The 23,856-nt window shown below is 35.8% G+C and overlaps 2 protein-coding genes across 9 annotated transcripts in view; one reads left to right on the top strand and one right to left on the bottom strand.

Annotated features, from left to right (window-relative positions):
• The window catches only part of LOC139145815 (uncharacterized), a 38,543-nt gene extending 34,129 nt beyond the window's left edge, over positions 1 to 4,414 (bottom strand). For all 6 annotated transcript variants that reach the window (XM_070717208.1, XM_070717207.1, XM_070717205.1 and 3 more), the window contains exons 1-2: positions 4,174 to 4,414; positions 1,423 to 1,552 (exon numbers count right to left, since the gene is read on the bottom strand). The gene's annotated coding sequence lies outside the window, so the exon portion shown is untranslated. The remainder of the gene's footprint in view (positions 1 to 1,422; positions 1,553 to 4,173) is intronic.
• Positions 4,415 to 4,471: 57 nt separating this feature from the next.
• Positions 4,472 to 23,856, top strand: part of LOC139145813 (proline dehydrogenase 1, mitochondrial-like) — a 31,189-nt gene continuing 11,804 nt past the window's right edge. For 2 of the 3 annotated variants that reach the window (XR_011555028.1, XM_070717202.1), the window contains exons 1-9: positions 4,475 to 4,886; positions 6,145 to 6,353; positions 13,239 to 13,276; positions 13,831 to 13,974; positions 14,769 to 14,833; positions 16,740 to 16,924; positions 17,337 to 17,418; positions 19,327 to 19,419; positions 19,891 to 20,037. Coding sequence is in view for 2 of the 3 variants with exons in the window: in XM_070717202.1 (XP_070573303.1) it covers positions 4,551 to 4,886; positions 6,145 to 6,353; positions 13,239 to 13,276; positions 13,831 to 13,974; positions 14,769 to 14,833; positions 16,740 to 16,924; positions 17,337 to 17,418; positions 19,327 to 19,419; positions 19,891 to 20,037 (1,299 nt within the window). In the remaining variant the exon portion in view is untranslated. Of the gene's footprint in view, positions 4,887 to 6,144; positions 6,354 to 13,238; positions 13,277 to 13,830; positions 13,975 to 14,768; positions 14,834 to 16,739; positions 16,925 to 17,336; positions 17,419 to 19,326; positions 19,420 to 19,890; positions 20,038 to 23,856 lie in introns of all 3 variants that reach the window. The other variant, XM_070717203.1, reaches the window with a different exon arrangement.

The raw sequence follows: 23,856 nt of genomic DNA, 5'->3' as shown, positions 1-23,856 counted from the left end.
AATTACCCAACCATTATTACAAAGACTGCAATTATACATTTCCTTTATATGTTTCCAAGAAAAAAATCCCAAATCAGTATGGAATCTTTGATACATTTGATAAATACATGCTAGGAGATAGCATTTTGGACCATATGATATTTCCATGCATATATTAATGCATAAATTTCATATCAAATGAATTAGTAACAGTAGTTATAGAATGGACATATCCACAACTTATAATATTATACACTTTTTTTGCCAACTTTAACAGTCCACATTGGATTGAATATTTAAATGAAAATAAAATTTAAAAAAATTTTCATCCAGCAACAGTTGTTGTTACTGTCGATGATATATTGACTATTCTGTTCTAAAATACGTATGCATTTTTCTTCCCCCAAGATGTTGAAATACAAGGTATTATCCTTGTCAACAAAACACACTGAGTACAATATGCAATATGTTTAATATTGATAACCAGTGAATTCTTATCAGGAGTGCAATTAAACTGTTAATAAAGAAGTCAGACATTGCGTACAATTTGTGTTGATAAGTTGAACACAATGCATTTTGACAAAGTTTTTGAAGTAGAAGAAGACAGTATTTTACAAAAAGGAGGATACTGAAGTGAAATACTGGAAACTTAAAGTTACAGATGATGGAATATGTTGTATAATAGAGAGGAAGTGAAACTGCCATGGTATCTGTATGAGCCAAGACCAGTATATACCGGTAAGACTGGATACAATTTGGTACAAGCCAAGCCTAGTATCTGAGACTAGTATAATATTTGACACTTATTGTAATACGCTGTGTTTAAATTCTCCTTGTTTCCTGAGACAACAGATCACACACTTAAGCTCCTGACTCAAACAAAGGCTGGTTCAACAAGCTAACTATCTCTATTCAAACAAACATGATTTTGCTTGCTTTGTTCAAAGTCAACAGTGCCAGTTTGGCTGTATGGCTACTGTACTGGTAGATAGTAAAGCCGATAATTGAACAACAATTCTGTCAAAATTAACACTATACATCTAATGTACCAATAACAAATAATTTGCATGCATAATTAACAGTTACAGGAGTACCTTGATGTGTTGTTGACATTTCATGGTTAGATTTCTTTGTGTGCCATTGCACTTTTCCTTTATACGTATCTACAATTCAAAACTACTTTTTGTTTAAATGTATGTTTATGTTTTTAAGATCAATAATATTAAGGACCAAGGTGGTTAAATTATCTCTCAAAAAACTAATAGAATATTTGGACCACAAACGTATTATCCAACTGTCCTTATTGTTTGTTTCTAGTAAGTTTATCTTTATGAGATCTTTCACAGAGCTACAGTACTGCATTCATTTTAGCCATCTTGCTCAACAAATGAATTATAACACAGATTATAATACATGCAAAATCAGATATTCTAAACAATTTACCTGAGACAAACACTGCCTGCTCTGATTCCACAATAGGCTATTCAGATCAACCTGCAGGAGTATCACACTCCGCTACCAACTCAGTGATCTGACTTCTTCTTTCACGTTTGGCCTTTGAACTCTCTTTGACCTTTGACATAGAAAAAAGTGTTTAACTATTTTACTGTAAACTTCTGATACTTTACACTTTGACAGGTGGGATAAATTTGGTAAAATAGTCCTAAAAGATTTTGTAATTTTGAAGGAATAAGGATATTTTGACCTGGTGCAAATACTATACGATTAGAAGAAGGCAATATTTGTAAAATATAAATTGTGCATGTAGTAACATGCATGTGTGACCACCAATAGAAACAGCTCCTTAACTAGGAATGTGGTGATATAGATGGGTTTTCTTTGATCCAATAAACATTCTTTCATACCAAACTTGGTGATATCACACAGGTGGGCACAGTTTAGGCTTCTGCACAACAAATATAGAAGAATCTCAAAAATCAACAAATATCATTTTCGTTTTCCATATATTGTCACTGAGCATTGAACTTAGGTACTTACAGTGCACTGTCAAATGTTAAAAGTGTTGGGCTTGAACATGATTGTGCTTGAGCTTCTCATAAAGGGACCCCCTTAATGTGTCCCAGTTCACAGCTATGGGAGTGTCATCCTCCTGGTTGTAATACATCATACCGTACATTACAGATGTCCAATCGGTCTTTGTCACTAGAGGGCAGTATACACACAGCATACAAGGCATGCACCATGTATTCACTTTATATTCTCAAATGTTTTCTAAAATCATTTCCATATAGTCTAGCAACAAGCATTATCTATCTTATAGACATCTTGCTTTGGCAAATCTATAAAGGCTTGTCTTGCCATAAATTGAGTCAGGAGATTGGAAAATATTCCTGGCATTGCTTTGGCTGAGGTAAAGTACGCCACGTGTAAGCTGGACAAACACCTGGTGTACACATACGGTACATAAATTAGCTTGTGCTGTTGTTAGCTGAACCATTATGCAATAAAAAGATGCATAAAATTTATCATAGGAAATCACAAAAGAGTGAAAATGAAAACAAAATATATCTTGACTTTGTTTTTCACTGTCAATGTCAGTATTAGATCACTATGATTCAAAAATACACAAAAATATATTTTTGTGATATTGTAACTGTCTCACAAATGATAAAAACACATTAAATGTATCATAAATGTATCATAAAATTTCACAAGGTGCAGTAGTCAGATTACCCTATTGAATCAGTTGGGATCTTGATACTTTGATCTGGCTGTACTATTGTTTGCTATAACAGGGCTTAATTTCATTTTCTCTGCTTCTTTCTCACCTAGGAAAAGTGACCATATGTACATCCTGGCATTTGTAGCATTAGGAATGTATTCAAATGCAGGTTTTCTGATGGAAAATTATGCTGTGAGAAAATGTACATTTTCTCTTAGACATAATGGGCTGCTGTGGTAATTGCATTGAAGAATTTCATGAGTACAGTTGCTTCTTACCGCAATGAAACACTGCCAGGGATATAACCCAATGAACAAAACTTTCATAACTTATTACATCAATTTTTGAGGGGTTGGTAAGAGAATTTTTCACTTACTTATGACAATGGCACAACATAACATATTTTAATGCCTTGCCTGTGTGAAAAAGCAGGGATGGAAATTGCATTACACTTCATTATATTAACCCTTTGAGCGCTGTAATTTATTTCCCGCCAAAATTTTAGTGCAACATTTTACCAATTTTTATTAATTTTTCTGTACTTTTTTATAATTTTGGACTAAACGGACATCACATTTCATGTGCTACACTTTTTTTTCTCAAAATTTTGGTAACAACCTGAGAAAAATTGACTACGGTTTATTTTATAAAGGGGACAAAAATAGACTTTGGCACTCATAGGGTTAACAACAGTGTGTTCTTTCTCAGTTTCAGTTGTGTGCATGAGCTTAAACTACATTTTGTGAATTTTATCTCTCTGTCTTCATCATTTTCCTATTTGAAAATAATCAATGCAATGTAATTTAAAATTCCATAAATTTGGAAAACCACAAGCTGTGAACTTTTCAGTGCAATGGTAAACCTTCTCTCAGCTTTAATATGCACACTTTTCTAAATGGACACACACAAACACACACACACACACACACACACACACACACACACACACACACATATATATATGATTGCAGGATGAATGAAACTTAAGTAACAGATTTCATTACTTAGTACTTGAAGTAATTTGTGTTATTTATAAAGCTCTGCTAAGCATTGAGCACTGTAATTTCCCACGAGGACATCTGTATCCTTCATATATATATATATATATATATATATATATATATATATGTGTGTGTGTGTGTGTGTGTGTGTGTGTGTATGTGTGTTTGTATGCATATATGCATATTATCTCTCTCTCTCTCTCTCTCTCTCTCTCTCTCTCTCTCTGTGAAAATCTATTTGTTAAAAGTTGTTTGTGTTTTGGGAGCTCAGGTACATGCCTCTAAACAGCTACACACGTTACCACTGTCAAGAATTTGATTTTTGCAGCGTTGATTTTCGCGTGAATAAATTTCTCCTCATAGGGATGGGGGGGTCATTTTTCTCCTGATCAGGAATTTCTTCCGATCAGGAAATTGTCTCTATTCTGGTCTAGTGTGCAGTGATTGCTAAAATCAGTAAAAATACAGGGAACACTGTTGAGTGTGGTCGTTCCAGGGTATTTAACTTACTTGAACAGTTAGCACTCTGCACTCGGTACACTACCTCCTGTAGTGTAGTATTTGACCAACGTATGATCAAAATATTAGAGAAGACTGAGGCGCCAAGTCAGCATATAGGGTATATAGCGCCTCTTTCATGGTAAATTGTGCAAGTACAGTTTCATATGTTTGACAGCTCTGCCAACTAGTCCGGCGGGTTGTCGTCTGACCATGCTTGTTGGTCTTGGAGTCTAGTTGTGTTGTCTTGGATTCAAATCTTAAGTAGCTTAGGGGGACTAAAAACTAACAAAGCTGCCTAACTCATGTAACTTGTGTAGCTTGTGTAACTAAAAAAAGGCTGGACAAACGTCACACGCGCCGGTTCGAAACGGTGGTGGAGCTCAGGAATGGAGCAGATAACCCGAATTTTGCCCCGTTTATCAGTCGGTAGGGTGCCGAAATCAATATCGTCGCGCAAAAATGTTGTGTACAGAAAAATATTACAACGTCATAAAAGCGCCGTTGCCATAGCTTCGAAAGAACGGGACCAAGATGAGTTTGTCAAAATCGACAGTGAAGAACGACAGGCCTTCGTTCAACGAGAGGCGCGAGAGAAGACTGTAGATTTAGAATTTTCCAACGCCCAGGAAGCTTATAAAAGCAAAACAACGTTTGAAATATTTCGAGCTCTTTTTGTTTTCAAAATGTGTACGTATGATTTGCTTGTGGACTACAATAAAGAGGTAAGCCAACTTGATTGTCAATAACTCTAGATTCCAGCATCTATTACTATGCGTCTAGCCGTCCCGCGGAAGCTGCGCGTGGGCAGGCAAGAATGGCTCGTCTACGCTCTAGATTAGAAGTGCAGTGTCAAATCTACTGCCTAGGCAAAAATACATGCATATGTAACATGTTTTGATAGTGAATTAGTGGCAACAATTATGTTCGTGGGAAATTGGTCATCGTGGCGGGTGTTTTTCAGTAACTTAATTATCAATGGGGATTTTAATAGTATCAGCCCACAACTACTTGCAGTAATATAAAGTGGAGAGGCTGAGTGAGATAGTGATACATGTAGTTGAATATATAAAGTAACCTTGTACTTGTAGTTGTTGGTTCAGAGTCTAATATTGTATGGTGTGTGTCAAGGGACAGGCTGGTATTAGGTGTCTGAAGATTTGAATTTGTGTTTCAGAGGATATCATCAACGGGTGTGAGACACTGACGTGCTGACCAAGAAGCACAGTACTTTTCACAGCCTTCAATTTGTTTATTAACTTTTGCTGGTGACGACACATTGGCATTCAGCCATTGGCACTGTTCTGTTTAATATTGTCCAGCGGGGCTCTTTTTTTGTTGGGAATATCTGTAAACTATAATCATGAATGTGTGTATAAAGGAGATTATACTTTGTGTGGGTCAACTATCAGCTATTAAACCAACATAATTTAATCTATGTGGGCACTACCTCCATGATTTAATAGATTCGGAAATATTGACCCACAACACACCCATCTTTTTAACCAATCATGTTGAAGGACAGACACAGATACTGGCTCGGAGGTCAAAAGGTCTGTTTACAGTGTCAGATAAACCAAAATACTGATGTACCTGCTACTCAGAAACCAAATTCATGTAACTTATGAGCAGTACTGAGATCCATTTTCACTAAATGGCTCTTTTCTCATGCAAAACACACTGACAGGGTCTTTCGTATTTCACAATGAAGATGACAAAAACATGCATACAACATGTCTGAAATAGCTGATCTATCAATGTACGTGAAGTAGTACTCCAAAGATAATCATGCTGTGTCACGGTAAAGATTAATATTCAAAGTGCATTCAATGAGAATGTTGGAGCAAAACGTGGAACATTTTGTGCATTACCTTACATGGAACCTTTTTATGTCTTCCTTTCTGTTCCTTTTCTACATATTTATATGCCAGATATCCTAATATCACAGCTGTAGAAGTAACTATTTATTAAATCTTTTCATAGTTGCTCAAATATGGAAGAATGATACTTGGAAAGAGATTGTTTGAGAAGATTATGCAGGCAACATTCTATGGCCATTTTGTAGCCGGTGCAGATCAACCAGACATAAAGCCAAATATTGAAAGGCTTAGCAAGTTTGGAGTTGGAGCAGTTCTGGACTATGGAGTGGAAGAAGATATTCCACATAGTAAAGCTGTCGAAGTTGAGATGGAGTAAGTGTCACATTTTCAAATTATTTTACTGCAAACTTTAACCTTATACTACCATGCAATGATGGTTCGGCCATAACGTATTGTTATCAATGGTGAGCAAGGACCGATTTACATGAAATTGGGTATGAACATTTCAAGCCAGTACTTTACACTCTCACAAAATTGGCCGTGTCTTTTTAAATATTTTCCAGAAGGAGGCAATTGAATTCTAGTTTTGTGTAATACCACAGCCTGCAATGTTATTGTTTACATTTGAATTTTAATGTAGATTAGAATTCACATATCAACAACAACATCGCACACTGTAATTGCACAGTGCATTGTGGTAGGAAGACAAATCCATTTGACATACTATGGAGAGAAGAGAAGGATTTGTAATTGTTTTATGGCAGTAAGTAATTTAATTTTATCAATAGGTAAAGCTGTTAATAATAATACAGATTGTAGGTATTGTGACTTTTCTCCTATATATTAACAGACACACCCTAATTTATACCTGATAATATTGACAAGGCATCTGATATCTGTCTTAATTATCTGCTGATTGCTTTACTTGAGTCTTCACAATAATAAAGTATGGCTTGTCATTTTTGTTCATGTTTGGCTTATTAATTCAACTGTAGCTCATAATAAATCACAAATCCTCTCTACCAAAGGATGCATGGCATCGAAGCAACAATCATACTATCAATATTTTATCATAGATAGTTTGTCTTGGGAATTATTACTGAAAACCAGAAAGTGTTTTTAATCTTGTATTTATCCCAATGGTCAGGTGTTAATTGTAAAAATTTTGGTTTTACCTGTATCAAGTCATATCTGTCTGCAAATTTCAAAAATAATTTATCATTAAAATCATTAAAATTGAATCTATATTTCAACTCAGTAAGAAATGCAATTTGCCACAGCATATAGTACAGATTGTTCTAAAAACCTCAGTGTCACACTTTAATGTAATATCACATTTGTACACTTGGTGGTGTATAACTGCTTGTCACTATCCTACTTTGGTCAAAGAAACCATAATATAATGAGAAAGCTAGTCAATTATGACATATTATGGACATCGTATCATAAGTATTAAAACCACAGTAGAAACAAACTACTGTCATTAGTTTCACTTCAAAATAAATAAACATTTCTTAGCCTTCTCTGAAATATGTGCCTAATGTTGAAAATTCAATGTTAGTTTAAGAAGGTCAAAACGTTTTTTTGGCTCTGTTGTATTTTATACAAATACCTCTGTCTCTGTAAATAGATTGAAGTATGTAGCTAGTAAATACAAATTATGCTGAGCCTATAGTGTTTCTTACCATTTGAAATTTGCCTTTTTTGTTTTGACATTTCATAGCAATTGGCATGACAATCCTAACCAACCCACATGAAAATACATAAACACAAGAGTAAATTCACTAAATCATCACTTTTAGTATCAGTACTCAATATGTACTTTGGTACAGGAAGCTTTACATATAATTCTAATATCTTGTTGTACAGCTGTGACATAGCATATCATCAGCTGTCACCATTGGAGGGCACTGTGTGGCATCTATTTCAGATTTTGACTAAAATTGGTGATAGGGACCAGAGATCAGTTTCTATGCTGTAGGAAACACACCATTTATTTTGCCATCAGTAGTGGAGCTTACCCAGTGCTAGTATAGCAGACATAACGCAGGATTACACACATGATTCAAAACTTGGTCAAATGATAAAAAATACAGATAAAGAGAAATCCCAGGCAATGGCATTGTGGGTATCGGCAGTGGGTGAAGATCAAGAGCTACATTTTGTTTACATCTTCTCTTTGGACTGTCTTAAGTTCAAGTGTTAACTCAGATCAACAACTGAATTCATACCAATATTACTTTGGACTGTGTTAAGTGAGTGTTAACTCAGATCAACAATTGAATTCATACCAATATTACTTGAGTTATGATATGAACTTGTCTGAAATGGGCATAATCCCCTCCCAATCCAACCCTAAAAGCAAGTAATGTAATGTGCATCATCCATTTCATGAATAATTTTATTGATTGGCTTGTTGTTTACGAGTAAAGTAGTTATCTGATCAACTTACAAAATTTATGTTCGGAAGAGAAAACTTTACTATAACTTCATTGGATGACATTGTGTATTTTTAAAGGTAAGAAGCTTATACATCTCCCTCAGAGCTGAAAAAGTAGGGTATAAGTGCAGTGACATTGCTACAGTGCCCATGCACTTTGTTCTTTGTGCTCACATTGTGTCAGTACAAAAGAGCATTATAACCTGCAAAATGCTTTGTTTAAAGCAGGCATTTATGCCAGTACATGTGACTGGTTATACAGAGACTGAGCCATATGAAAAGGTCAATTATATTTGAGTTGTATAAGCATTCACTGGTATGTACTGATACACTATGGTGTACACTTTGGTTTATTTATGTACAAGTACATCACAAATTACACATTTTTGTGAGTTAAAAATTATGAACAGATAAAGTCATTCCATGGAATGAACCAATCAAATTGAAGAATTTTAATTGCTGAAGCAAACCTCTTGGTGTGAAAATTAAACTCTTAAAGTACATCAAAAAAATTATCTGTACAACTTAGCTGGCCATCAGATATCAAAAGTCAATTGTCTTCTTCTTCTTGTATCTTTGATTGAACTTTGATAATAATGTGCGTGACAAAGAAGTACAAGTGTATAGACAAATTTTGGATTTTATAGATTCCACAGTACTACTTATGACATGGAGGCATATGGATATGCCCTTGAAGTAAGGTCACTGATTATAGGTAATGATTTCCAACTTTGGATTCTTAACACCATGAACTGTTTTTATCACTGCAAACCTTGACAAGTACTCATTCCATTTAATCTCACCATCTTCAGGTTGGTAATGATAGATTAATGACCCATTGTGTCTGCAGTGTCTTTACACTAAGGCCACCTTCCAGCTACATTTACTCAATCCTTGTCTATACCATCACACACATCGTACCTTAGTACTTTACAATACCTTCAAGCCTACTGTGACCTAGTGTAACCCTGCTATTACTTTCAAAACTGAATAAACAGCTGTTCTCAAAACATATCCACTGAGAAAAATAAAAGCGTGTCTGCTTTGCATTAGTTTTGAAACTTTGATGGGAGCTGCAAACAGCATTGTCATATGATACCCTGGTGTACAGGTAGAAATACAGCTTTAAAACATGGTTGTCAGTATTGGTTTGCTTTGATCAATCTTTGGATTTTCAATTAGCCTAGACCAGAGTGATCAAGTCATGATTCAGTTCTGTTTCGATTCCATTTCATCCTCGCCTTTATGAAATTTGAAGAAAGCCTTGCGACTATACAATAGGGAAGACTATAGGAATACTTTTGAATGCAATAAATAAGTACTTTGTTTTCAGCAATAAGATGGAGTTTGATTTACAACTGATGCTATTTTTTCAGTCATTGACCCAATACTTGACAAAACTACCAGGCTGTCAGGAATTCTGGGTCAAAGATGATTAATGCATACACAAGCACTCATGCTCAACATATTTTGGTATCCATGGCATTACTGCAAAGAGTTCTTTACTCTTGGACCAGCTTTGCCCAATTTTTGAGTTTCTTTCTGCTCAAAGTTATGATTGACATTTTCAAGAGCCATGTTATTTGGAGCATATTAAGATCCAGTAGCATCATATAAAATGATTATTTAACAGAAGTAGGTCATAGGTCATTTATTTATCAGCAATATGAGACATCCACCAAAATCAATGATTAGAAGTAGGATGGATTAACCACTAACATTAAAGTAATAACACAAGATAGTTACAATTGCTAAATGTGATAATTAGCTTCTGCAACTGTCAAGAACTAATGCAAGTACAGCCATGAATCATCTTTAAAATCACTGATAACTATAAAGTGTGAATGAAGTTCCCCAAGGCCAAGTGAATCGTCAATCCATAGTGTTTTCTAAACTGATGAAGTTAAAATTATAGGTACCTTTGTGCAATAGCATTGAGACTACGACAGTGTTGTCATGTGGTCTTAAATTACCTTGAATTATTGATAACAATACAAAATATATAGTTTTGTCAATTATGGATCACAATTTTCACACATTTCTCATGAGAAGTACACTTACATTGCATAGAGATTCAGTGACATCAGCTCTGGGCTGAATACAGTGACCTCTGTCTATTTTAACACAACTGACTGTAACGGCACATCTTCCATGTATCAGATTTATTGATACCTAAAATTCTTATTTTATAAAACCTTGGTTCAAATTTAATCTCTTTATTCAGAATTTATCTTGTGTTTACAATAGAAATTCATAAAAGGGTGCTCAAATTTGTGCCATGTGATATTTTTTGTAAATACGGTGATAACAATATACATGTATATGCCCCAGAAACCTATTGCTAATCCATACACTGCAGAAATTACAAGTTATGGTCTTCAAAAGTCTTTAAATGAGTTCCTCCATGGGAAAAGCAACATTTTTGTTTGCAGTGAACACATACATTCCAAGAAATCTATCTGAATTAGATAGATAAAGATCAGACAGGATATAGCATATGAATCACCATGGAAGTTATCACCTGCAAACATGATCTAAACATGTATATAGCTATGTATAGACCCAATATCACCAAGTGCTGATAAGTGACCGGTGGTGACTTGTCACTTTTTGTCAATACAGACCAACAATATATTGTCACAAAGTCCCTAAAATAAACATTTAATCTGAATGATAATCAAATTCTACAACAGGCTGATATTACAGTGGCAGTGTAATGTTAATCTTATTCTTGTGAGTACCAAAAGTACAGTACAGCCATTAATATGCAAATAAAAGTAAAGTGAAGTGTAACTCGTTAATGTTATATAATATTAATACTTTATGATGTGGGAGTGAACACTTCAAAGTGACAAAAAACTTCAATATTTACAAATGATGAATCTGTTAAGAGAACTAAGTTACAGTAATTTGATACAGTATATTGTACTTGATCTTAGATCATAGATATTTGTTAGGTTGTCATCTGTTTTAATCCAAATATTACAGGGAAAGGAGGGTGAATTCTTAAGTATTAAAATTTCAATGTGTTGTTAATCTGTAAAAGGCTTACTTTTAGTAAATTTGACCTCAGGATAGCACTTTTAATATCATAACGTAATCTGCTAGCTGAACTCTCACTTTCACAAATTCCTGATAGCAGATACATCAGTATAATGTTGTTATATCTTCAGCAGTTTGTCTGTGACCAGAAACATCATTTATAAACTTTACTTTTGTTTATTATTGTGTGGTCCAGAAAGTACCACAGTTTATGGTATCAAGTGGGGATTAAACACAAATGTAGTGTTAGACCTTCAGTCAAATATCACAAAAAATTCATAGTCCTGTTAACAGGCCAGAGTGATCCATGTAAATAGTGGATTTTGTTATTCATCCTTTCTCACTCTGAAATGTGTTTTATTTCATAGTGTGTGTTTGCATTGTTTTTTATTATTGTTGGCAGTGAAGCTGAAAGTTCTGTGATTGAACAGTTGTATACATTTAGAAGTAATTCTAGGCTGAAGCTGTAGACAATAAGGAAATGGCAATATCTGGATATACCATCTGAGGTGGAATTTGAAATTTCAAGGATGGTATTATCATAACAGCTCTTTACAACATTATGAACTAGCTGGTTAACATATGGAGTGTATACTGAGAACACATACATTCATGTATTTACAGTTCCAATTCTTTGATGTCTTGGGAATACAGTAAAAATAACATCAGAAATGTAGTTCAACACATGGATTCAAACCTGAAACTGGAGAGTCTCTATAGTTCATTGCTCACAAATGATCAGTTAGAATTGAGGGCACATGTGCATTAAGGTTCAATACTGAAATCTGATCAGCACTTGATGACCTTTACCCTTAGATATCAATATGACGTGACCTCACTGCAAGAATTTTGTACAATGTATTGTGCCAATAGTGGAATAGGACTACCCCCATCTCTTAATGCATGGGTTCAATGCATGCATGGACATCCACATCACAGTGGCCTTGTCCTAAATTACAGGATTGGTAGGGATCAGAATAATAGTGGACATAAAATGCCGAACAAAGAGTGTCAGTGCACTGTGCAGGGCCTAGAGTTAATATGCCAGGTGCATCTTCCTGTGTAGAGGACTAACTTTGCTGTAAGAATTGGCCAAACCATCGATATCACCTCAAACTAGCATATGTACAGAAATACATTTCACAATTATGTAGGATAACAAACTTTTCATCTTCACCAAGTTTGTTGAACATACAGTTTCTATTATCACATGATGTAAGTCAATAAGTAGTCAGGTATTTGCCTGTGAGTCAATATTAGTGATTGTGTCCTTGAAATTGAAACCAGGTCAGGTCACAGTGACTTTGATGTCATTGCTCAAGGTCATTCTGACTGTTCACATTTATATCATGTTCAAACAACGACAAACAGCAGTGTCAGTGTGCTCATTTGTGACAACTCTAAAAGTGTCCTTTACATTTCAGAATTAATTTCAACTGTCTAGAGTAAAGCACCTCAGCTTGATAATAGTAGAATTACTGTGTACAGTATTAGAATTGATTGAATGTGATGGTTAAACAGCTAGTAACAAATATTGAAGATGACATATATGTCACTACTTTGTGTGACAGATATGTCACATTTATTCATTACAAAAATACAAGTCACATTTGAAGTGACTATATCATGCTGGGTTATAGATGAAAGAGTTACTTGTTGCACTGACTTTCATACTTAATACTTTATTTACTCATTCTTGCTGCATTTTGAATTTTGTGTGAATTTTGTTGAAATTATCTTGATTGTAACAGTTAAATACTTCTCAAACTTTCCAGATCATGCATATCCAAAGCAGAGGATGCTGAAATACAAGGTAAAGATGTCATATTTATGAATTTTCATCTTGGTAAGAATTTAACTCTGCATCAAAACTTAAGTTTCAAGCTGACAATATAATACACTGGGTTACTTACGGGCAACCATTTGATTGCAATGAAGGGTAGACAATTATGCTCAGTGCTCTGTCCAAAATGTCAGAATTTCAAGTACCAGTCTATTAAAGATTGACTTCCTGACAATCACTACGTGCTTTTTATTGTTAAAAAAGGTTACCTATCTTTTGCTGTCATGATAACCATTTGCTAATTACCGTCATGATAACAATGTCCTGTCATTATAACAATATACTGTCATGATATAGATCACCTAAAATCATCATGAACATGAAATGTTTAAAGGGAGCCAGTCGACGGAACTGCCCATGTGTGACTTTCTGGTTTACAAACAATTGTTTCGTAGACACCTCCTTTTAAGATGTAATGTTAATAGAAAATAATAATATTCAATAATATTTAACTCAAGTGAACGATACATGTAAGCATAATTTCAAATGTAATTTCTGTTGTGTAATATTTCATTATCCTCTAGCTTCCAGGGATAAGAAATTTGTAGCCTATGAACAGTTTGGAGACAGACGCCATGATGTTGCCAGTGCAAGAACTTATTTCTATGAAGATGAGGAAAAATGTGATGAAAACATGAAATTCTTTCTGAAGTGTATTGACGCTGCAGGTTTGTAAAATACTGAAATGACAACCAAAAATATCAAAAAAGTTGAATGACAGTATTCAGTACTCTAAAAACCATAAACTAATATTGTACCCATCAGCTTTTTCTCAAAGGTCAAGTCATGAAGGTTTAATATCAAAGTTGTAATGTGTGGACATGTTAGTCATGCATTTAAGGTTTTAACCAATGAAAGAGTTTTGAAAAAAGAGTATAAATCAGTGTTAGATTTCTCTAATCCAGCACAGCCACATTCAAGATGAAACAGAATGTTGTGGATCGCATTACTTGCCTCCCATTGCCACCATTTTACAAGGAGATTTTGAAGTATGTAGGGAAGATTTGAAACGTAACATGTCTCTCTCATATGAAGGTGTTACTAATACAGATCTTGATTTTTGGTAAATTAATGGATGATAAATTTGTAATTCACTCACAACAGTGTTTCTCCACATAAATATTTCAATGGCAGTTTCGTTGAATCGGAGAGTGCATTTACCAAATAAAACAATTTCTTCTCAGTGTTTATCAGACCTACAGTTGTACGTGCTTGTACTTAAACTTTTGTTCAAACTTTACCAAGGAATCTGTAAATTATTTTCTCAAAAATTAAGAATAAAAATTTGATGGTCCACTGTGCAAATTTTTATTTTGTGACTCAAATGGAATATGAATAATAATTTTAATCTAGTTCTAAGTTTTTATGGTTTGAAATTCTTAACATCATAATTTTAATCTAGTTCTAAGTTTTTGCGGTTTGAAATTCTGTACATTTATACAAATATTTATCTCTTCCACAGGTGCATCATCAAGAGATGGGTTTGCTGCTATTAAACTAACTGCACTTGGCCGTCCACAAATGCTGGTAAGTTATAAATATATAAATATAGACATGTGAAAATATCTAACCATGCCTTGAAAGACAATATCCTCAGTCTCCTCAGTCAGTCCACTCACTGTATTGGATGACATTTGGTTGAAATTCAGACAAAGTCTGTTTCTTCACTTCATTCTATGACCATTTTGTTCACAGCACTCTGATTAGAATCAGATGTTGAAATGGCAACATTCCTAGCTTTACTTGTTCTTGATTTTTGTCATCTTTTCCACTTCCATACAACAACAGTGAAGGAGAAAAGTAAGAAACATACATCTGATTTTAATCATGTTGTATTCAGTTGTATTCATCTGACTGAAATGCTGAAGACCCTGTTAATTAAACAACACAGTTAAGGAAAATACTAGCCTGATAGCTATGCACAGTTAGGGAAAGTACTGTCTTGAAAGCTATGCACAGTTAGGGAAAGTACTGGCTTGAAAGCTATGCACAGTTAGGGAAAGTACTGGCTTGAAAGCTATGCACAGTTAGGGAAAGTACTGGCTTGAAAGCTATGCACAGTTAGGGAAAGTACTGGCTTGAAAGCTATGCACAGTTGGCATCATGACACTCTCATTAATTCTGATCACTGGCTTAATAACATTGATCATTAAAATAACGTACTGCAGGATTATTCAATTCGATTGTCAAATGTTACCATAAATTGAAAATGAGAGAGTTTTTGTACATTCTCAAGGAGGTAATGTTTTGTCTTCATGACGTACCGTACATGTACCACACTGGAGGTCATCAGGATGACCTCAAAAGTAGACCAAGAATGATGCCAATTCAATGACAGTCACTTTCACCATCAACTTCAGTGTTTTAATTCTCAAGAGAATTTGTAATACTAATTATAACTACTGTAACAGTATATTTGTGTTAAATATCGATATCACCATAGACTATTTCTAGGTACCGGTAAGTTGTTTTCTTCCTCATAATATGGCAAAAAGTCCACCTATTATTGACTTGGTGGTGACATTTAGACGCTACTGCTCTGCAAAGTAGACATTAAGTGTACATGGTATGATAGAATGTTGATCAATATTTTATAGCAAGTAATATGCATGACTTCCTAGTGTTCAAACACCCCGTTATGTAGCATTACTGGCTTTCACATACCAGCAAGGTATTTGACACCAAGACCTGTGATTTTATTACCTGTGTACAAACAATGAAATAGCAGAATAAAGGCAGCTTTTACCATATGACATACCTTAATCATTGAAGTAGCAGCAATCAGTGTGTATATACTGTGAGTGAAGCAAAGGTGAAATACCTTCCACCATCAGTTCTCAGTTGCCATAGTGAACTTCTCACAATGCACTCACATTAGATTGAAACAGCTAGTCCTATTTCCCAGCTCTATATATTTTTCCTTATTAAATATGAGTTTCTCAACTCAAAAATGCTCAGTTATTGTACTCCAAACACCTGACAATATTCCTTGTGTCAGTATTAGACATGCTTTTGTATAAATCCAACTGCAAACATTATAAATCGAGACTCTTAGACAGAGATAAAATACACCCGCCAACAGATTCATGACACAATAAATTATCAGTTATAATAGGGAGGCAGCTTTGATGTTAATTTTTGTTCCGTCGATGAGAAATTGTTTTTTTCTAACAGCTTTGTCATTACCTTCTTTTCTACATTGATTTAGACATATAAAGTCCATGACATCCTTCCATCAATATTGTTGCATGATAATTCAATCAAGTTCAGTAATTTGCTCGATGAAATACAAAGAATCATAGCGTTAATGATTGTAGTGGGATGTAAATAACGCTACTGTTTGATTATGATTATGAGAAAACCCTCACGGCTGACACACAGACTTTCTTTACTAAAACCAAGAGTTAACTATTGCAATCTATTTCTTTCTCAGCTTCAATTCTCTGAGTGTTTGACGGCAATAAGAAATCTCTTTGTGACTCTTGCTGGGACAGATGGAGATTTGGTAGACAGAAAGATTAGCAGTGAAACCTTCCAGTCCAAGTTGGAGTCCATGGGTATCATGACACGAGACACAGCAGCCACATGGTTCACATTATTTGATTATAATGAAGATGGGTAAGTCCATCAAATTATTAAATGTAACTTTTGATCAGATATTGGTGTGTTACTTTGCTGCGAGATGACTCTATTGCTCTCTGCAATCATTTTGTTTCTGTCTATACAATTCATTTTATACATCTTCTCTGAGAGACAGGAACTGTTGGTGATAGTTTGTGATTCAGGTGATCTCTGATCAGTTTGCTTCATTTGATTTAATTGTCTGTTTTATCTTGCACAATGTGTCAAAATACAGAAAGAAGTTTACAAGAGGCAGACAAAGTCATTGTACAGGGATATCACAAAAAATTTACACACATTTCCTCCATGGGACTACAGTGGAATTGCATGCTTTCTGATAGATGACAACAAACACAGAATTCTATGAGAACTTAAGTCAGTGATGGAATTGTATAATGTCCTTTAACAGATTAATTGATTTACTGGATTGGGACAGACTGATGCAACCTGACTTGAAGATGGCAAAGGTGTTCAGAATTCCTAACCTTGAGGTAATGTTCACAATACATTAAAGATTTTATCAGAACCAAGATTGATTGTGTTACTGTCATAGAGATAGTTGATTCATGTTTTACACAGTTACCTGCCCAATCAACTTGCAAAAATGACTTGCTGAATTTGTATTACGGTGAAGTACTACGAATTATGTCAAAATAAGGTTGTGGTGTCATTTTCTTGAAACTTTGCACAAATATTCTTGGAAGTTGTGCAAGTGCAAAATTGAAATAAAAAATGGGGTCGCCATGCTCATTTCCATGGAAACGGACGTTAAAATGGCATCGTTAGAAAGAAATAAAAATGATATAATTCACTTAAACTAAAGAAAGCAATTATAAAACGCTTAGCAAATGAGTTAATTTTAATAAAATACCAAGACTTAAGTTTCATATCTGTCGAATGTATAGTTTTCATGATGTTTGTGAAGAAATTTTAACATAAGTATGGATTACAAAATGATGATATTGAAATTATATCACTACATAACTTTCAAACTTCTTCCTGTCGCTTTGAATGGTGTCATTTTGACCAAACTTGGCGAATAAAATCCTGACATAATACCATTTAGTTTACACTTTTAATAAAAGGGTGTCACCACGCTACTTTTTACAATATCTCGAGTTGAATGGATAATATGCGCCATGTAAATGGGAGAGAAATGTTAATTTTTCACTCATATTGAATAAAAACCAGCTTCCTAGGGGGTCAAAATATGACAAGGTTATAAGTCACATGTATTTCTAAAAGACTGGGTCAAAAATTTAGGTAAAGAGCAATTTCAACAATAACAGGTGATGTTAGATACATGCTACAAAATAACCAATTTGCGGCAGGCTGGAGTTAAGTCTCCGCAGAAACGTTCTAAAGCATGTGCACGTCCGAATTCGTCGCACTTTACCTCAATTTGCTGAGATCAGAGGTGATGTAGACAATCGTGTGAGACATTATCAAAATGTGTATAGTTTTCTTATTGAATTTTAGACACAGTACTGCTTTTATGCAGTTCTATCAAGACAGGGTACTTTTAGGACATACATGGTGCTATCAAAACACGTATTGTAGTGTTATTAAATTTTAGATACATATAGTACCGCTTTTATCAAGACATCCAGTACTATTAAGACATATGGTACTTATCGGGACACACAATACCACTATTATTAAATACATACATTTTACTGTCAAGATACACACAGTGCTATTCAATTACCTGCCTGGATGTCAGGTTGTTGTTTTGTCTGAATTTGCTACATGCATTCGTAACATGAATCAAAGGCAAGCTGATGATAAATGGATCTATAGAGTGACTCATTGCCATTAGCTCAGAACTATGGTTTTCATCATAAGGAGTTGGATCAAAAATTCTTACAGTGTTTCTGAGACTTTTCATCACTGAAAGATGTGCTGACCAGCGTGTATGATTGGTTTTCATAAAACATAATTAGACACTTTGTAAACCAAGTGGCAGGGGTAAGGAGGTATTTTATCATCATTTGTATGTAATTTTCTATTTCAATTCCTTTGCCACTGTGAATAGTTTACATAGACTTTATTGCATTTAATTTCTACTGTGATGCAAACACGCAGTTGTATGACTATCATCCTATGGAATCCTCAACAAATTAAACCCTACAAACTTTATGTGTGCAAAGAGAAATTTTAATATACAAAGCAATACCTCCCCAAGCTTTTCATGTTAAATGCTAATCATTACATGTATGTAGGCTCTCAGATTTATTTGTGTTCAACCAATATCCCAGATTATCTACAATGACTCTGTGAAGTATAACCATCATGATTATGGTTTTTCAGATTTGTAAGGTTATGAAATACAAAATCATTGATCAAATTATAGTCCTTGTGCTAGACTGATTTAGTTTCAATTTTTTTGTGTACCACAGACAGGGCAAATGGATCCATTGTTGATGTCACTGACAGATGACGAAGATAGACAAATGAAGACGATGTTAGTTCGAATGAACACATTGGCTGAGGTGAGAATGAAACAAAAATTACCGTCATCATGCTTAATGTGAATGTAGCACAGTCATTTTCAAGTCTCAACCAATCAGATCACTTCACTTGCGCCATTAATATACTTGTATGATATAATTGAAAATATACTCCTATAAAAGATATGGATGACTGTTAACCATTTTGTATGTATACTATACATCAACAGTTTTACAATGTAAGAAAAACTACCAATTGGCTACTTACCAAGACTTTGCTGATTGATTTTGTTTAATACATTTATTGTGTCAACATTTGAGTTTGAGTCGTTGATTGTCGCACAGAAAAAAGACTAATCAATTGTATGCACATTTTGTAAATGAATAAACTAACATAATTTCACAAAGAATGATAAAAATGCTATTTTCAGGTATTTATAATTAACATTTCAATACAAATTGTCATCATTTATTCTCAGAGTTTAATTGCATATCATGTACTCATGTTTTCAGAGAGCCAAAGAAAAGGGTGTAAGGTTAATGATTGATGCTGAACAGTCCTACTTCCAACCAGCTATCAGCAGACTTGCCATGGAATTAATGAGAAAATTCAACACAGAGAAACCTGTCATCTTTAATACCTATCAGTGTTATCTAACGGTAAGCAGTCCATCAGAATTTGATATGGAACAATACGTTCTACTTCTTGAAAGCCTTGACTTCATGCAGTTACTGATCTTATTGACCGTGTGTGCTTTTGAAGAAAATATATAGTTGTTAGATTTGAAGACATGGTATTTTTATTTCATTTGAAAAAAAGAATTGTGTGTTAACACAAATCCAGTTTGTAAGTCCACGGAGCTAGGCTGCCTGCAGAACAACATGTCCTGAAGTCACTTTGCATTGCTGACGTAGACATCTTATACTGGTTATCTTTCTGCTCATCTGCTGACGTAGACAACTTTGCATCTGCTATCTAGCTACCATCTTTCTTGCACACGGCACTTGACCTAATCCTTGCTGCAAGCTTCTGATCCAAGTTCATTCATTCTAGGCCATCAGGCTGTCTGCCAAGCTATTACAATACTCCCTGCCACTCGTCCTTTCCGTTATCCAGCCTTCCATTCACTGCCGTATTCTATCTTACCGCGTACCAACGTCGACAATGCCTCCTCGAAAACGCGCAAGAAGTCTGCACCACGCGTAACACTGTACCTCCGCCTATAGTGACCCGTTCAAGATCGACGCAAAGCAAAGGGGCGTCTACCACACTTGACCGTCTCGCCGCCACAAACCTATCTTCACCGGCTACCGTAGCGTAGTATACTAGTAACGCCTGCTCTCGGTCTAACACACCCTTTTTCAGTCGCCGTTACAGCGCCATGGGACGGAACTGCAATATCAACCAACGAAGCATTCCCTCAAACTGGAGCCGTGACGTTGGAAAAACGTTCTCCACCCCGCAGACTTCGATGGCCGACATGGCCGTCATATGCACAGTCCGACCATTGGTCGGACCGGTCCGACATAGCAAATCTACTACAGCAGCGCCCTCTCACTGACCTCCTTGGGCAAGCCTCTACTTCCGGCAACAACAGCCAAGCAGAGCCAAGATGGCGGCGCCCGTGCAACGTACAACCGTCCGAACGACGCTTCCAGGGGAAAACATGGTTCCGCCTGCCTCGAACTTTACTGGTAACAACCTCCTTCATGGCCGCGGCGTACCCTCCGAAAGCTGCCAAACGTCGAACGGATTTCTCCTGCCATTCGCTGGGATATTCTTGCAGGCAAGGACGTCACTGTGAGATCGCGCCGGCTTACCATGGATGTAAAAATGCTTATACTCGGCTACGATTATAATGATGGCGAACGGCATATTATCATCCGCAACGAAACTCTGTCGCAAACGCCAAACGTCGAACGGATTTCTCCTGCCATTCGCTGGGATATTCTTGCAGGCAAGGACGTCACTGTGAGATCGCGCCGGCTTACCATGGATGTAAAAAAATGCTTATACTCGGCTACGATTATAATGATGGCGAACGGCATATTATCATCCGCAACGAAACTCTGTCGCAAACCCCTCCAGGACAGCAGGGTAAATAGACCTCTCACTTTTCCTATTTATTCAAGCTTTCCCCGTTTATAAAACGTCGTATGTGAGTCATTCCCTAATCGTCGAGCAGAACTGCATGCATACGTTACGGACATTGTCGGCATGTCGAAACGCATTCAGCGGTTCCCCTCTCTACGAACACTATCGCATTTTCAGCCAAGGCAGCTGCACTCTTGATAAATCATGGCATCAAAGTGAACTTGTCGGTTCGCGATACGCTCATATACACGTCATCACTCTCCGATCTCAAGGCCAACGTATGCAACATATGCAATAGCATAACCCACACTACCGAAGTCTGCCCTCATCATGAGAGTAAGAAACCTGACAGCAACTTCCTAGATTTCAATCACCTTCATCGTTCGTCCGTAGAAGCGGTGAAAACGCGTCATCTCCCAGGTTTAGAAAATGTGCAACAGCGCTAATTCCTAGGCAGACTGCCAAAGAAAAGACTGCAGTTTTTCCTATGTGTGTCTAACGTGCCACACATCCGAACACTCATCAGTACAAGGAAAATGACAACCGAAAGACCAAGCTAAATGAGCTTTACTGCATGATGCCCCATCAACGCCCAGTTTAAACCGATGCTATGGCTCCATCAACACCACTTAATATTGACACTCTCGTTGCCGGACTTTCAAACCACCCCGACAAGGATTTGTTGAATACCTGCTCACGTCATCGACCTCATTCACCGCTATCAGTAGTAATCATCTTTGGCCCAACAGGATCCAGATTTCACGTCACAGCAATTGTTTCCAAACAACAAAGGCTCTCTGACCGGGCGTTCATTACACCACAATATGCCAACAAAAAAGCATCTAATCGTCGTCTTACCATCCCCTCATGACAACGACGAAGTATCCAGCATCGATTACCTCATCGGCCATTCAATGTGCTGGGCAAGAAGCCGAACTGTCAAACCATCCTGACAAGAATTTTGTTGTTACTGGACCAATTGCAACCACTGGATGCCACTCTACGAATTTTCCCTGTTGCCAAACTCCAGGTGTTGCGGTCTCAGTGGAGTATAAAGATGATCTACAGCAAGAGATCAAGAACAGTCATTTGTTCTCTGTCCCATATCTACTGTCGTTTCACACCTTGGTGACATGTTTTTGTTTTTATCGGGTTTTTGTCTATTATGGCGGACTAGTCATTGGAAACCGTCATTCTCCTCATGCTTACATGTCAACAGTCTACAGCGTTGCACATGAATTATCTCGAGTTCAAAACTGTCTACTGGCTACCCATTTGTTGGTGCCTTCGTTTGCTGCTCATGTTACCTTTTTATTAGCTCCGCTGTCAGCGACGCGGAGCTTATCAAATAGGTTGATTTTCCGTCGTCGTCCGTCGTCCGTCGTCCGTCGTCGTCGTCGTCGTCCGTCAACAATTGCCTTCTCCTCTGAAACCGCAAGTCCAATTGCTTTGAAATTTTATATGCGGTTCACTTGGGGTGACCTCACTTAAGTTTGTTCAAATCGTGGTGAAATTTGCATATTTGTATTTTTGGGGCATTTTTTGGTGTTTTTGGTAAAAAAATCTTCTTTTCTCAAACCGCTTGTCCGATTGCTTTGAAATTTAATATGCAGTTTACTTATGGTGACTTCAGTCAGATTTCTTCAAATCGTGGTGAAATTTGCATATTTGTATTTTTAAGGCAATTTTTGTCATTTTTGGTAAAAAAATCTTTAAAAATCTTCTTCTTCAAAACTACCGGTCAGATAGCTTTGAAATTTGGTACATATGTCCCTAGGGATGATCTATTTAAGATTTGTTCAAATTGTGAAGAAATATGCAAATTTGCATTTTTAAGGCAATTTTTGCCATTTTTGGTCAAAAAATGTATTTCTCAAAAAGTACTGGTCTGATAGTTTTGAAATTTGGTATACAGGTTTCTATAGATGCACTTAGTAATATATATTGAATTTCTGATGAAATCTGTAATTTTGTATTTTTGGGCAATTTTTGCCATTTTTGGTCAAAAATGTGTATTGCCAAAACTACTCATCTGATAGCTTTGAAATTTGGTATAGAGGTTCCTACACATGAACTAAATGATATGTATTGAAATTATGATGAAATCTGCATTTTGTATTTTTGGGGCAATTTTTGCCATTTTGGTCAAAAAATGTGTATTTCCAAAAGTACTCATCTGATAGCTTTGCAATTTAGTATACAGGTTCCTACAGATCACCTTAATGATATTTGTAGAATTATGATGAAATCTGCGATTTTGTAATTTTGTGGGCAATTTTTGCTATTTTTGGTCAAAAAACGTGTTTCTCAAAAAGTACTGGTCTGATAGCTTTGAAATTTGGTATACAGGTTCCTACAGATGAGCTAAGTAATATATATTTAAT

This window comes from Ptychodera flava, chromosome 12 (genome assembly GCF_041260155.1).
Source record: "Ptychodera flava strain L36383 chromosome 12, AS_Pfla_20210202, whole genome shotgun sequence".
Lineage (NCBI taxonomy): Eukaryota > Metazoa > Hemichordata > Enteropneusta > Ptychoderidae > Ptychodera > Ptychodera flava.
This window is presented reverse-complemented; position numbering and strand designations above follow the sequence as displayed.